Below are 13,577 nucleotides of genomic sequence, written 5' to 3' on the forward strand. Positions count from 1 at the left end.
TTCGAGATCAGCCTGGCCAATGTGGTGAAACCCCATCTCTACTAAAAATAAAAAAATTGGCCAGGCATGGTGGTGGGTGCCTGTAGTTCCCAGCTGAGGCAGGAGGATCCCTTGAACCTGGGAGGTGGAGGCTGCAGTGAGCTGAGATCGTGCCACTGCACTCCAGCCTGGCGACAGCAGAGCAAAGACTCTGTCTCAAAAATATATATATATAAAATAAAATAAATACAAAAATACAAAATATTAGCTGGGTGTGGTTTTGTGTGCCTGCAATCCCAGCTACTCAGGAGGCTGAGGCAGGAGAATAGCTTGAACCCAGGAGATGGAGGTTGCAGTGAGCCAAGATGGCATCACTGCACTCCAGCCTGGCGAGAGAGTGAGACTCTCATCTCCTCCCCTTCCTTTCTCTCCCCTCCCCTCTCCTGCCCTCCCCTCCCCTCCCCTCTCCTCTCTTTTCTGACATCCTGACATCCTCTCATGCTGTCACCCAGGTTGAAGGGCTGAAGTGCAGTGGTGCTATCACAGGTCACTGAAGCCTTGACCTTCCAGGTTCAAGTGATCCTTCTACCTCATCCTCCCAAGTAGCTGGCACTGCAAGCACACACCACCATGCCTGGCTAATTATTTTTAGTTTTTGTAGAGATGGGGGCTCTCTATGTTGCCCAGACTGGTCTCAAACTCCTGGGCCCAAGTGATTCACTTGCCTCGGTCTTCCAAACTGTTGGATTACATACGTGAGCCACCATGCCTGGTCTCATTTTCTTTTCTTTGAGGGATACGAAACTATTTCCTGGTGAAATGACATCATGTCTGTCAGCTTCAAAATAATACAGTGAAGAGAATGGGGAAGTGGCAGGGTTGCCAATGAAGCAAGATTCCCTGTTGATAACCGTTTTAATTTTTCTTATTTTAAATTAAATTAAAGACCAAGTGTGGTGGCTCACGCCCGTAATCCCAGCACTTTGAGAGGCCGAGGTAGGTGGATCACCTGAAGTCAAGAGTTTGAGACCAGCCTGACCAACATGGTGAAACCCTGTCTCTACTAAATACAAAAAAATTAGCCAGGTGTGGTGGCACATGCCTGTAATCTGAGCTACTTGGAAGGCTGAGACAGGAGAACCGCTTGTACCTGGGAGGCAGAGGTTGCAATGAGCTGAGATCACGCCATTGCACTCCAGCCTGGGCAACAGGAGTGAAACTGTCTCAAAAAAATTTTTTTTTAATTTAATTTTTTTGTATGGGGGTCTCACTTTGTTTCCCAGGCTGAATCTGAACTCCTGGGCTCAAGGAATTCTCCCATCTCAGCCTCCTGAGGAGTGATAGCTGTTGAAGCTGCTTGATGGGTAAACAGGTGTATTAGTCTAGTTTCACACGCTAGGAAGAAATATTGAAGACTGGGTAATTTATAAAGAAAGGTTTAATTGACTCACAGTTCCTTGTGACTGGGGAAGGCCTCAGGAAACTTACAATCATGATGAAAGGTACCTCTTCACAGGGCAGCAGGAGAGAGAATGAGTACAGAGTGAAGAGTGGAAAAGCTCCTTATAAAACCATCAACTTTCCTGAGAACTCACTCACTATCACAAGAACAGCATGGGGGTTAACTGCCCCCATGATTCAATTACCTACCATTGGGTCCATCCCACGACACATGGGGATTATGGGAACTATAGTTCAAGATGAGATTTGGGTGGGGACACAGCCAAACCATATCAACAGTTTCATTCATTATGCCATTTTTTTTTTTTTTTTTGCTTTTTGTATATAAACCAAAATAGCCAGGGGTGAGAACCCCAGAACCAGCCACTTAGGAAGACAGGGGCCACCTCAGCACTTCTGTAGGCAGAACCAGCATGGAGGAGAACAGGTTTGCAGGACCCTAAATAAGAGGGGAGGGCTGACTCTGTCTCCAATGTCCTGGGCCCTGGGCAGCATAGGGCCACTTGGGGAAAGAATAACCGGCACTTAGAGATGCAACTTGGGGTTTGCAGGGCTCTGCAGACTTCTTCCCTGTAAGCCCACACAGCCTCTGCGGACTGAGTCCCCATGCTCTGTGTACCAGGCCTGGAGGCCAGACTGAGGGAGCCACCTGCCTGAGGCAACCAATGCAAACAATGAGCTTCTTCTCTCTGCCTCTCTGCCCTCTCCTGATCAGCTTCACAGGGATTCAGACCCCCACCTCCTTTGGCATCCCCCACTGCCCATCATCACTGCTTCCCTGCACTGTCACTCCTCTGACATGCTCATCTACCAATGCCAGAGAACGTTAGCCCAGGTGGCTTCATCGGGGGTTGGGGGGAGCCTGAACACAAATCTGTAGAACTGTGAGCACTCAGGACCCCATCGACAGAGGGAGCAGGAGAAGGCCCCAGAGAGATTCCCCGGTAGCTTGACCCTACTTGCGTATCACTCTTTTAATGAACAAATCAAACGAATCCTAAATTCTCAGTTATCTAACATCCCAGACTAGTTGAGTCTCTTCAGCCTTGGCCCATGACCAACACAGGAGTGCCCATGTTCTCCACGTGCTCCTGAGAAACAATTTCCTGCCCTGCTGAAGTGGATGCCCCCATCGCGCTGCACAACTCAGCCCTGTCCTCCAGCCATTTCCACCCGCTCACCCTCTCCGGCCTCCCGCTCAATTTGGGTCTCTCTCTGTCTTCTATGTTCCATTATCTTCCCCCATGGCCTCTAGGGGAGGGGAGAGAGTTGGAGGGGGGTGGGCTGTTGAAGAGATTTTTGGAATCAGTGCCTGTGCATCACCCGCTGCCATGAGTTATTTCAGCGCTGATGTTTGTCTCGAGCTGATTATTCCAGCCTGAGAACAGGTGGAGCAGCCTGCGGTGGTTTATTCGTCAGCCAAGGCCATCTGTTCCCAACAAGCTGAGATTTGTAGCTGATTTCTACTGGGGAGCAAGGAGTGGGGGTGGGGAGGGAGATGGAGATCACACCCAGCCCCCAGGGGACTTGCTCCTCCCAGACCTTCCAGGATGCCTGAACCCCAGGGCTTCCCCTTTTACTAGGGGTCCTGCATTTTCTCAGAGAAACTCACTGGTCACTCAACTCTGGCAACAACATTTCCCTAAGGGGCTACACCTTAGATGAAATCATGTATTAGAAGCACAAATCTAACAGCCAGGCACAAAGTCTGGCCAATGAGCCATGTGCCCCCCTTGCAGATCTTTGAGAAAAAAAAAGTATATCACCATGACACAAATATCCTAAATGACCTTCTCAGTTCTTAGCTTCTCCTCATCCCAACCCCACTGCCAGTCCCTTTAACAAAAACATCCTCACCTAAACCGATCACCTGCAGGGCTCCCGGCTAAGTGGGAGGGCTTGGTCTAGATGCTCTTGTCTCATCCGCCCTGCTCGCCTCCCCTAAATACCCTGTTCATGTTCCACCCTCCAATCTGCTCCTCTTCCAGCTTCCACGCTCAGCTGTGCCAAGAGAGCCTGCTGCTTTAAGAATGGCTTTCCCTGAGCAAGGGATATAAGCAGTTTCTAAGCAGTTTTGCCACACGGTTTGCCACCTGCCCCCACCGCTCCGCCTGCTATGAGTTCTGTATATGAAATGCTGGGAAAGAAGTGACTCTTATAGTCACGCTAATATGACAAATTGGGGCCTTCTTTGGTGTTGCTACACACATCTGTACTGACTTTTAAAAATGGTATGAAAACTTGGTATTGAAAGGACAGCTACTTCACCTATAACCCCACATCCCCAAGTAAAACTACTTACAGTTTTCCGAGGTCCCTTCTAATATTTATTTATTGATCTGTGTTTTCCCCTCTACTTTTGTCTTGTCTATATGTAACCTTAGGAACCCATTAACAGAGCTAGAAGATTGCCTCACTTTCTAGTTGGTTCTCTCGGCTTATTTTGTCAGTTCTGGTAGCAGACGCTCCTTTCTACTATTAAATCCTGCCCAGTGGCTGAGAATGTGTCTACCAGAAACAGATGTGCTCCGGAACCCACAGATGTGCTCCAGAACCCACAAAGGGTTCCATGAGACCTGTGCTTCCAAGGCAGAAACTTCCAGGGAATGCACTCACTAGGGTCGCTCTCCCTTGGACAGTAGACCCCCAGCCGCCCTCAAGCAAGGGTGCCAACCTGCAACTGATGCCAGCCCCCAAGGTTAAGATGAGCCTTGAAACCTCTTTCATCACATACTATTTTATATTTGCCTGGCTACCTGTCACTCACCTGTCTTTCAACGTCCTAATGTTTCTGAATCTATTGACTATATCTTCCCCATACAGAGATCTTTTAAACTCCTTTTCTTAAAAATAAAAAAAAAAAAAGAATTTCCATTTTCAAATTCCCTGGTGTCCTCTCTTTCCCAAATCCATTTGCTTCTTTTCCTAATCTAGTCAGATCATAGATATGGCACAAAACATATAAAAATTTATTAAAATGTGGAAACTCTTTGACTCTTAAGCCAAAGCCACTTCAAATGTAATTTGCCTGGATAGTGTCAAAACGTAATATCCTTTTTGGATTTTCTTTTTTTGTAAAACCATCATAGCTGACTTTTGATATCTACAGCAAATTCTGTCTGCACATATAAGTATTCCACTGGGGGATTTATGTCACTGACTTCAATCGCAAATCACACACTCTTTTTGGAATCTCTCTTATGTATATGACCCATCACTGGGTCGCACGCTACGGAAGATTCAATTTCTCTGTACGATTCCTTCTAAACACATGCAACATCCTTGTTAACTCCAAAATGGCTATTGCTGTGCAAATCTTTCCTCCCAGATCAAATAGCAGGGAATGATCTGGATTGTTGTTGTACTGTAATGAAATTAGACTGAAGTGAATATAGCTTAAAATATGCATTCTGAGCGATGTGGAACTGTTATTCATATTGCTGGCACAGTGGGAGTGAAGTGAAAATGTGATAATGTATGAGGGATGCTCTGAAAATTGTGAAGAGGGACGCAAATGTGAAGCAGATATTTTCCCCCCAAATTGCCAAGAAGCATTTCCTTTCTGAGGCCAGGCCTTGACGAATGCCAAGTGCACACAATTTGACCATGGCAGCAGTTCTTTGCTTTCTTGCCTCTCACTGCATCCTTTGCCAAGGCCAGAATTGTTAGGAGACGCCTGGCCAGCTGCTGGAAGCAAGTTGAGGACTCTGCTTAGAAAGATGACATCACCCCTCAGCCTTGGTTTTCTTTCCAGGTCTTCACAGAGTTGTGATGGAGGTGAAATGAGTTGTAGGCAAAGTGCATAAGCACTGGGGCCATCATATTAAGTTCTCAACAAATGGGAACTATTGTTGGTCTTATCGCCCTCCTCATCACTGCACGTGTCACTAATGACAGGATAGGAAGGGGTCCCTCAGTCCCAGTCACTGGCTCTTGGCCTCAGCTCAGAGCAAAGACTTCCAAGTGCGCTTAAAAGGGCGGGAAACAGTATTTCCGGGTTGCTGGAAGAGTAGACGGGTCCTTATGCCGCTGTAATCCTTAAAAGGGCAACGCAGCTCCTGGCCGGGCGCGGTTGACGCACGCCTGTAATCCCAACACTTTGGGAGGCTGAGGCAGTTGGATCACCTGAGGTCAGAGTTCGCGCCCAGCCTAACATGGTGAAACCCTGTCTTTACTAAATACAAAAAAATTAGCCGGGCGTGGTGGCGCATGCCTATAATCCGAGCTACTTGGGAGGCTGGGACAGTTGAATCGCTTGTACCTGGGATGCGGAGGTTGCAGTGAGCGGAGATCGCGCCTTTGTACTCCAGCTAGGCTAACAAGCGCGAAACTCCGTTTTAAAAACAAAAATAAAAAAAGGGCAACCCAGATGAGCTTGCCTGTCAGCGACTAGAAAACCCATTGCCCTTTTAAGAGGCGTGGCTTCTTGTTATTGAATAAAGAACCTCCACGCGGAGGCGGGACCAGAAGGCCGAAGAACAGTGGACATGCAAATGAGATATGAATATGCTAATGAACTTTCGCTTTCCCAGTGAATGGCAAAGCAGAGCAGGCTAGGGAAGGAGAGGAAATGAGAGGATGCGGTTCAACCCAGTGGCTGAAGGGAAACTAACTCCCAATAGACCATGCACGACGTTTCTCCCACAGCACCGGGATCTCGAAGCTCCTGTAGCACCACCGTCAATCCCTCCAGTTCCTCACTAGAGGGGATGAAGGGGAAGGGCGTGGGAGATTCTTTTGGCTGTGGTAAGGAGCTCTGAATTTAGACGCCAGAAGGTTCTTGCCAGCAGTACTACCTTGTTTCACAGATGGAGAAACCGAGGCCTGACAGGTTAAGCCCCTTCTCCAAGATTGCAGTGCTAGAGGCAGAAGAAGAGCTCAGTTTGGCAGGTTTTGTCTATTTTTGCTTTGTTTTCACTGCTGCACGTGGGCACCACTCTGGAGGTGAAAAGGCAGCAGCCACAAAGGCAGCAGAGCTTGGTACATTATCAAGTGTGTCCCGGACTGCCCACCAGGCTGGAGGTTTTAGAAAATATGTCCTAGGGGAAGATGAAAGGAGTCGGGTGGCTGCCAGTAGCCGAAGCAGGCAAGGACAAATTATCATAGACTTGTCTGGAATGTGTTGCTATATAAAAGGTGATGAAGTGTTCCAGCTTCCCAGAGAATCGGTGCAGTGGAAATGAACAGGGAACAGAAAGGATTAGGGTTAGATTTAAGGCAGTACTTTCTCCCAGGGATGAAAATTGGGCCCTTTATTCAATGACCAACGCAGGCTAGGGACTCATCCCCCTCCCTTCCACTTCTGAGGCCTTTGGGAATCCATCTCCCTCCAGTCCCACATGGCCTGCTTGGAGGTCAGGAATGAATTAAATGACTTTTAAAAGTCCCCACTATTCAGGTAGGAGATCCTTTCTCTGGATGGGCCTCCTGCACTCTTTGCTGAGGTTGAGGATAGCAGCCGCTCTGGCTCCAGGGCCCTGGGGGAGAAACAGCAGTCATGGCATCTCTTGCAACACGCTCCCTGCCAAATTGATTCAAATTGGCTTGGATATGAACATATGATTAAAGGAGCGGCGCGATTCATTTATCAGGAGAGATTAAAGAGCGGCATCTGCGCAGCCTAGCTGGGGGACAATTAAGGAGCAAATCACTAAGTGTCTGTGCCACCAGGCACGGGGGCGGAGGATGGGGGAAGGACAACTGGGATAATCTGCCAAGGAGACACAAGGACAAAAAAAGACCATTTAGGGGTCACTGCCTGCCACTGCCATTTCTGGGCACAGACTGGGCACCATGGGGAGTCCCACAGGGTGCTGGTTCCCACCCGTGCCTCTTATTCAGGAGTCAGAGCAATCCTGGGGATCTGCAATTATAGAGGGGATCTAGCAGGCGGGCTTTGAGTCTGGCAAAGAGCCAGATCTGCCTTCCGCAGCATCTTAAGGATCAGAGGTACCATGAGCGTACAGGTAAGGCCAACAGCACAGCTTTCAAGGTACACCCAAAATGAAGATGGGCTTTGGTGGCCCTAAAGTCTCCTGGACTCCTCTGGGGAACTGGTGCCAAGGGAATTGTCTCCTTCTCAGCCTGGAGCCCACCACCTTGGCCAAGGGGCTGTGCTGAAACTTGGAGAAGCACTGGTCATGTGGCAGTGCATAGCCAGCCTGTGGCATGTTCTTCCATCACCTATCTTTCCCTGCCCCAGGACCTTTGTTTAAGCTCTTCTCCTCAGTATGCCTTTCCCAGCAATTCTACCTGTGGAAGTGCTATTTTCAAGCCCCGGTCAAAATACCAGCTCCTTTTAGAGGCTTTCCCAATCCTCCATGCCAAAGAGAGTATCTCCCTCCATAATATGTCCAAAGCAACTTCTTCGTCCTTATGTCTTACGTAATTATTTCCACATGGATCTGCTCCAGCCCTCGTCCACAAGCCCCTGGAGGATGGATACTATGATATGTTCCTCTCTACCCACCCACTCCGAGCTTGCACATACTAAGAAGTGCAGTACCTATTTTGTGTCTACCTCCCTCCACTTTATGAAGGAAGAGACCTTATCCCTCACCAGCACCCAGAATGGGGCCTAGGCACAGCAGGCAGTCATGAACTATTTCTCAACTGTTAGGCAAGTGAGTATGTTTTCTGACTTGAACAAAGCTTTTTATCCCAGGTGGGGTTATTGGAGGTTGATGTTGGAGTTTCCAGTTAAACAGAGGCCTGACTCAGTATGAGTGAACAGATTCGGGAATTCATCTAAAGGTGGCAGGGAGGTTTGTCACACTAGTTCCCGGGAGAAACAGAAAATGTACTGCACTATGTGAAAACAGAAATAAAAGATGAGAGTGATAGAACTGAACACAAGCTAGCAGTCCTTTTTTTTTTCCCAAAGTAACTTAGGCCGGGCACAGTGGCTCATGCCTGTAATTCTAGCACTTTGGGAGGCGAGGTAGGCAGATCACTTGAGGTCACAGTTTGAGACCAGTCTGGCCAACATGATGAAATCCCTTCTCTATTAAAAATACAAAAATGAGCTGGGTGTGGTGGTACACATCTGCAAGTCCCAGCTACTTGGGGGCTGAGGCAGGAGAATCGCTTGAACCCCAGGAGGTGGAGGTTGCAGTGAGCTGGGATTGCACCACTGCACTCCAGCTTGGGTGACATAGCAAGATTCTGTCACCAAAAGAAAAACAGTAACTTCACTTTTACTACCGTCTCCTCTATCCTCTTCTCTATTCTATCGTGGAGCAGTGGAGGGGGCAGTCTACTTCATTCAAGACGAATCTACTTCTCACTCTGTTCCACTCATTTTGGGAGACTTTTCTCCCTCCTTCCCTTTCTGACTCTTTCTGGGTGGCTGACATTACCAGAGCCTCAGCACTTGGGCTGTTTGACATCTTTTCCCACCAATCTGCCCAAACTACTTTATTCGTTCAGGGATTATAACTGGCCACATTACAGAAGGTAGAAGAGAAGGAGGGGGGTCATTTGTTTCTTGCCCTTCTGCATGAGCTGCCTCTTTGCTGTCAATGAAGGAACAAAGCATGGAGTAGGGCATGCAGACAGACAAGCGGGGCACAGAGACAGCACTACCAACTTTTTCAGGTTGCCCTGTGGGCCAGAGCTAGTTCTGCGAATTTTTATCAAAAAGTCACCTTTGAAATGACTAAAATTAAACTTTTAAAAAATGTTCTAATGAGAGGGGCTTGAATCCTTTAAAAAAAATGAAAAAGAGGGAGAGATGATAGAATCTCTGTAACTGGTGAGATTTAATAATCAGAGAGACCTCAACATTCCCTTGTGGAGGCCAGGGAGGATGAGGCTTGAAGGGTTCTGCTAACCTGAATCACAGTCCCCAGGCTCTTCACATAAAAGGAGGGGCCTGTGTCTTCCTTGGCCAATCCCCTCATCCCACTACCTCTGCCTGCCCCAAAATGCACTGCCCAGGCCAAGAGGCATTGGTCTGACACTTTGGGGAGCAGGCCAGAGATCAGGGTGATGTCCCCATGGTCCCCATCAGAATCCTGCCTCTGCCCATCCTGCCACAACCAATCTGCACTTTACCTGAGCCTGAAGAAACAGGTAGGAAAACTGGTGCAGCCAGGAGGAAAAGGGCCTTTATTTCCATACATCGGGTAAACAGGGAAGAGCACAGCCCAATGACTACAAACCAATTGCAGGAGAGAAGGGGGGTGGCAGATGGGAGCAGCACCAGGCACTGCCCTTGGGCTCCCAAGTCTGGTGGAGTTCTCAGGATAACCTTTTAGGGTGGGGGCTGGGTCCTCCAGACCACATGGTGTTGTGTCTGGGATAAGTGTCTGGGGGCAGGAGTTGGAAGAAGAATGACACGGGCTCAGGACACAGGGTGAGGACCCGTGTCTAATGAGCACTGGCCAAAACTTCCATCTTCAGTTTTTCTGATCACAAAGCCCTCAATCTCAAGCCTTCCCTCTCGAGCTGAGTTTATGGTCCAGGCAACCTGGACAGAAAAGGAGGGAGGCAGTGCTTGGATTAGCCCTGAACTGGTGTAGTTGGAATGGGTTTATCTTAAATAGGTCATTGCACGTAACACGCTGAGACAAAGAGGGTGGGGTGGGGGCTGAAGGTGTGGATGGTCCCCACGCACCCTTGTCTGCATAGGCTTGCTCAACCCAGCCCAGAAGCACCGGAGAGCCCCTCCCACCTCATTCTTAAGAACCTGGACCTGGCTCTGCTCACCAGTGTCTCCAGCTGCACAGAGAAAGAACTCTCTGAAGAGTGAAGATGGAGATGAGACAAGATTTCCGGGTCATTTCTGGGGGCCCCAGCCACCACTGTAGCCCCCTCCCACTCTGAGGGATGCAGCTGCGATGGAGAGGTTGGGTATTTAAATTAAAAAGTAGAAAGACAGCAGGCACCGAGAAGAGAGAGCCCCCACCCCACACCAGAGGGAAGGCATCGCTGCTCCTCCCCCAATCCTCCCCATGGACCCAGCAACCTAGAGTGTCCCAGTAGGCAACCTGTCCACCGTCCCTGAGCAGGGGGCTGAGAGGGAGGTCAACGTGCTGGCTTCATGCAGTGCCAGGCCACCTGCCACTGCCCACGGTGGCCCAGGGTAGAAGCCAAGAGTGTGGCATTTCGAGGCAGGGAGGAGCAAAAAGTTCTCTTTTCAGAAACTCCTCTTTCCCCCACCTCTTCCATGTGGAGACATCAGACACCCATAGCCTGGAAAGTTCCCCCGACAGAAGGAGGTCAGGGTGTTTCCCATGCAGAGCAGCAGTCGGGTGGGGGAGATGGGTGCTCCACCACTTCCTGGGAGAGGTGCCCAGGCAGCCGCAGGCCATAGGGTGAGAGGGCTGCAAACCACTCCCCTGGGCTATGCATTGGTCTCTGTCAGCTTGGCTTCTGTGTCGCTGTCACTCAGATTGCCGTGGGAGTATCGGGGTCTGGAGGTGTTGTCGAGAGGGTCGTGCTCATCATCTGACCGGTCAGGGGCAAGGGACTTCCAGTAGCTGGTGGGGCTGCAGGGACAGAGGAATAAGGTTAGGGACAAATGACACTCCTACCTTTAAGCACCCATGCCTTTGGTTCTAGAGGCCCACAAAGCCGCATCAGGGCACTCCCCAAAAGCCAAACATTGTTAGGTAGAAACCTTCCTTGGCTTACTTGGAAGATACTCAAAGTGGTGAGAGGAAGGAGACTCTGGAAGCTTTTAAAGCTCCAAAAAAAGGGATGCTGAGAGCAGTGGGACTCAGACTCGAGCGGGCATAAGAATCTGATGCCAGCTCCTGGGCCCTTCCTCTTAGAAAACTTGAATTGCTGGCTGTTGGGTACAACCCAGGAATTCTGCATTTTCAGTCCTTCTCCAGAAGGCTCTGAAGCAAGCAGTCCATGAACCACATTAGCCTGGTGACTAGAGGTCTGGTGATTACAACCTGTCTAGGGTAGAAGTTCTCTTAGGCAACCGATTCCTAAAAAGATTCCTTCTGAGAAGGAGGCGCTTTCCCCATCAAACACTCCCAGATCTGAACACTTTTCTCTAATGACAGCCCTCTGAGGCCTGTGAGAATTTTTACCCTTTACCATGGCATCATCTACTCACAAGAAATGGAGGCTCAGGAGGGAGAGGATGGGAAGACTTGTTTTAGGGTGGCCCAAGGGGAAAAGCCCCTTTCTTAGTACAAGAACATAACTCAGAGTCTTCATCGGGCTGCTGGCTCTGGAGGCCTCTAGCTATCCTGGATATGAAAAGGTCTTTTCCCCCTGGATGGAGCAGGATCACGGCATTGAACAGGGAAGAGGGGACCTCATCTCGCAGCTCCATCCACCTTCCCTTTTCTTTCTCCCAAAGCCTTAGGGCCACCTTCCTCTACTCCTCTTGCCTCCACTGCCTCTGTCAGTTCAAGTGCACTCTCGCTTCAAAACAACTGCAGAAAACACAGCCCACTGTGGCTCCTCTCCTACTGGTGCCCCACACTCAGCCGGGTCTGTCAAGCTGCAGCCCTGCCTCCAGATCCTAGACAGTTCCAACTTCGGCAAACAGCAGTTCCATGTTCCCGCTGCCTACAATTCTGACTTAAGAAGCTGAAAAGGGCCCTTTGTTTACTAGCCCGTTTAAAGTTCTATCCCCAAACCAAAAGAGGAGGAGTCAAGGTTCTGCAGAAAGGACCACCTTCTCAGCTTTTCCCAAGGTGGAGTGAGAGATGCAGCGGGCAAGATGTGGTCACTGAGAACTCCTGTGCGTAAAACGTGGCCTAGGCACCCGAGACAGACTCTCTTACTTTTCACAATAACCCTATGAAATATTATGAGGAAGCCAGTCCAAAGAGATGAAAGGATCTTGCCCAAGGCCACACAGCCAGTATGTAAACTTGAATTTGGGACTCTCAGACCTCAAAGACTTTGGACAATTTCACCCTGCCACTAGATGGGATGACCTGAGAGGGAAAAAAAAAAAAAAAAAAAAAAAAAACAAGACCAAACCTGAATTTTGCTGGCTTGGGCGAGTGCCCAGGGGTTATGTAAAGATACTTCTCTATCTATCCCTGGGGGAAAGGAAGAGGCTGATAGAATACATGCTCAATTATGCAAAATGGTTCAGGAATGGGGCAGTCTGGTTAATAGTTATCGTATTTCTCATGAATGAATTACCATTTTTAAAGGAATCAGGATAGCACAAAACACATTTAATACAAACTAGACTGAACATAAATGAGTCTCACTTTGATAGTCCAAAGGCACTTAAAGACTCTGGGGGTGGGGGGTGGTTTCTAGGACAAAATTATAAAGCTTACTGATGACTGTGCAACACAGAAAAAAATTGGGGTTATTTTAGCTTTGGGGTTGTTTGAATTCTAAATTAGTGGGAGCCTGTTTTGGTTCTCATTTTTTATATACAATTTCTGGGCACTCAGGGCTAGGGTCTGCTGTTAGGCTAAGGAGCATCTCACTTTGTGGAAAGACAGTGGGGTTATTTTGTGGGCAGAGGGGGACAAGGCAGATTCCAGGGCTGGAATCCAGATGCAAATGAGGCACTGCTGGCGAGCTCCGGGGTGCTGTGAACTGCTGAATTGGGGCCCTCTACTCCTTTCCACTGCCTCACCTCTTTTCAAAGTGGGGGCTCCAGGCCCCACACCCACATTCCTGTGCCTGCCAGGCAGACACCTGGATAAATGATAGCCAGGTTTCCACACTGTTTCGTCAAGATGCTGGGCAGTGGCAGAGGCTTCCAGGGAGGTGGTAAACTCTCTCTCTCTCTGCCTTGGGCAGTGGACCCATGAGATTGCTCTTGCCTCTAGCTTGGGTGATCTTTAGCCAGTCTCCTTAGTGGCGTCCACTGCTCCAGCCATCAGGGAGCCAACAGCAGGCAGCTGCCCTCCTCTCCAGGGCAAGAGTCAGGGCAGGCAATTTGAACATTTTAACCAAATTGTTTAAAAAAGCCTTCCTCCCCACAAGCCAGTGTCTCCTGCTCAGCGCTGTCACAAACAATTTGGTATATAAGGTAATTCCCGCCAGGCAAGCCCAGGGAAGCAGCTTCCCTCCCCTTGACTTCATTATGGAAGCTGCATTCCTGCTGCAAATTCTCGCTGGTCCTCATTACCAGATAGGAAGCTAAGCGACTGCTCCGTCCCATGCCCCCACCCCAAGCCCAGTTGATGCTGAGTGCC

The 13,577-nt window shown here is 49.2% G+C and overlaps 3 protein-coding genes across 18 annotated transcripts in view; 1 reads left to right on the plus strand and 2 right to left on the minus strand.

Annotated features, from left to right (window-relative positions):
• PIPOX (pipecolic acid and sarcosine oxidase) overlaps nucleotides 1-8,376 on the plus strand; it is a 29,143-nt gene extending 20,767 nt beyond the window's left edge. Inside the window, exon 9 of the mRNA XM_017542161.2 lies at nucleotides 8,343-8,376. The gene's annotated coding sequence lies outside the window, so the exon portion shown is untranslated. The remainder of the gene's footprint in view (nucleotides 1-8,342) is intronic.
• A 1,154-nt stretch (nucleotides 8,377-9,530) lies between these two features.
• Nucleotides 9,531-13,577, minus strand: part of MYO18A (myosin XVIIIA) — a 104,309-nt gene continuing 100,262 nt past the window's right edge. For 11 of the 16 annotated variants that reach the window (XM_017542149.2, XM_037743312.1, XM_037743313.1 and 8 more), the window contains one exon: nucleotides 10,844-10,931. Coding sequence is in view for 5 of the 16 variants with exons in the window: in XM_017542158.2 (XP_017397647.1) it covers nucleotides 10,787-10,931 (145 nt within the window). In the remaining 11 variants the exon portion in view is untranslated. Of the gene's footprint in view, nucleotides 10,932-13,577 lie in introns of all 16 variants that reach the window. The other 5 variants (XM_017542157.2, XM_037743316.1, XM_017542156.2 and 2 more) reach the window with 3 other exon arrangements.
• Nucleotides 9,533-10,219, minus strand: TIAF1 (TGFB1-induced anti-apoptotic factor 1; the record flags this gene model as incomplete). The annotated part of the gene is given in 2 exon segments (XM_017542010.1): nucleotides 9,533-10,111; nucleotides 10,114-10,219. Coding segments are annotated over 2 exon segments (348 nt in total), but the record flags the coding sequence as incomplete, so codon positions are not given.

This window comes from Cebus imitator, unplaced genomic scaffold, assembly GCF_001604975.1.
Source record: "Cebus imitator isolate Cc_AM_T3 unplaced genomic scaffold, Cebus_imitator-1.0 Scaffold140, whole genome shotgun sequence".
Taxonomy (NCBI): domain Eukaryota; kingdom Metazoa; phylum Chordata; class Mammalia; order Primates; family Cebidae; genus Cebus; species Cebus imitator.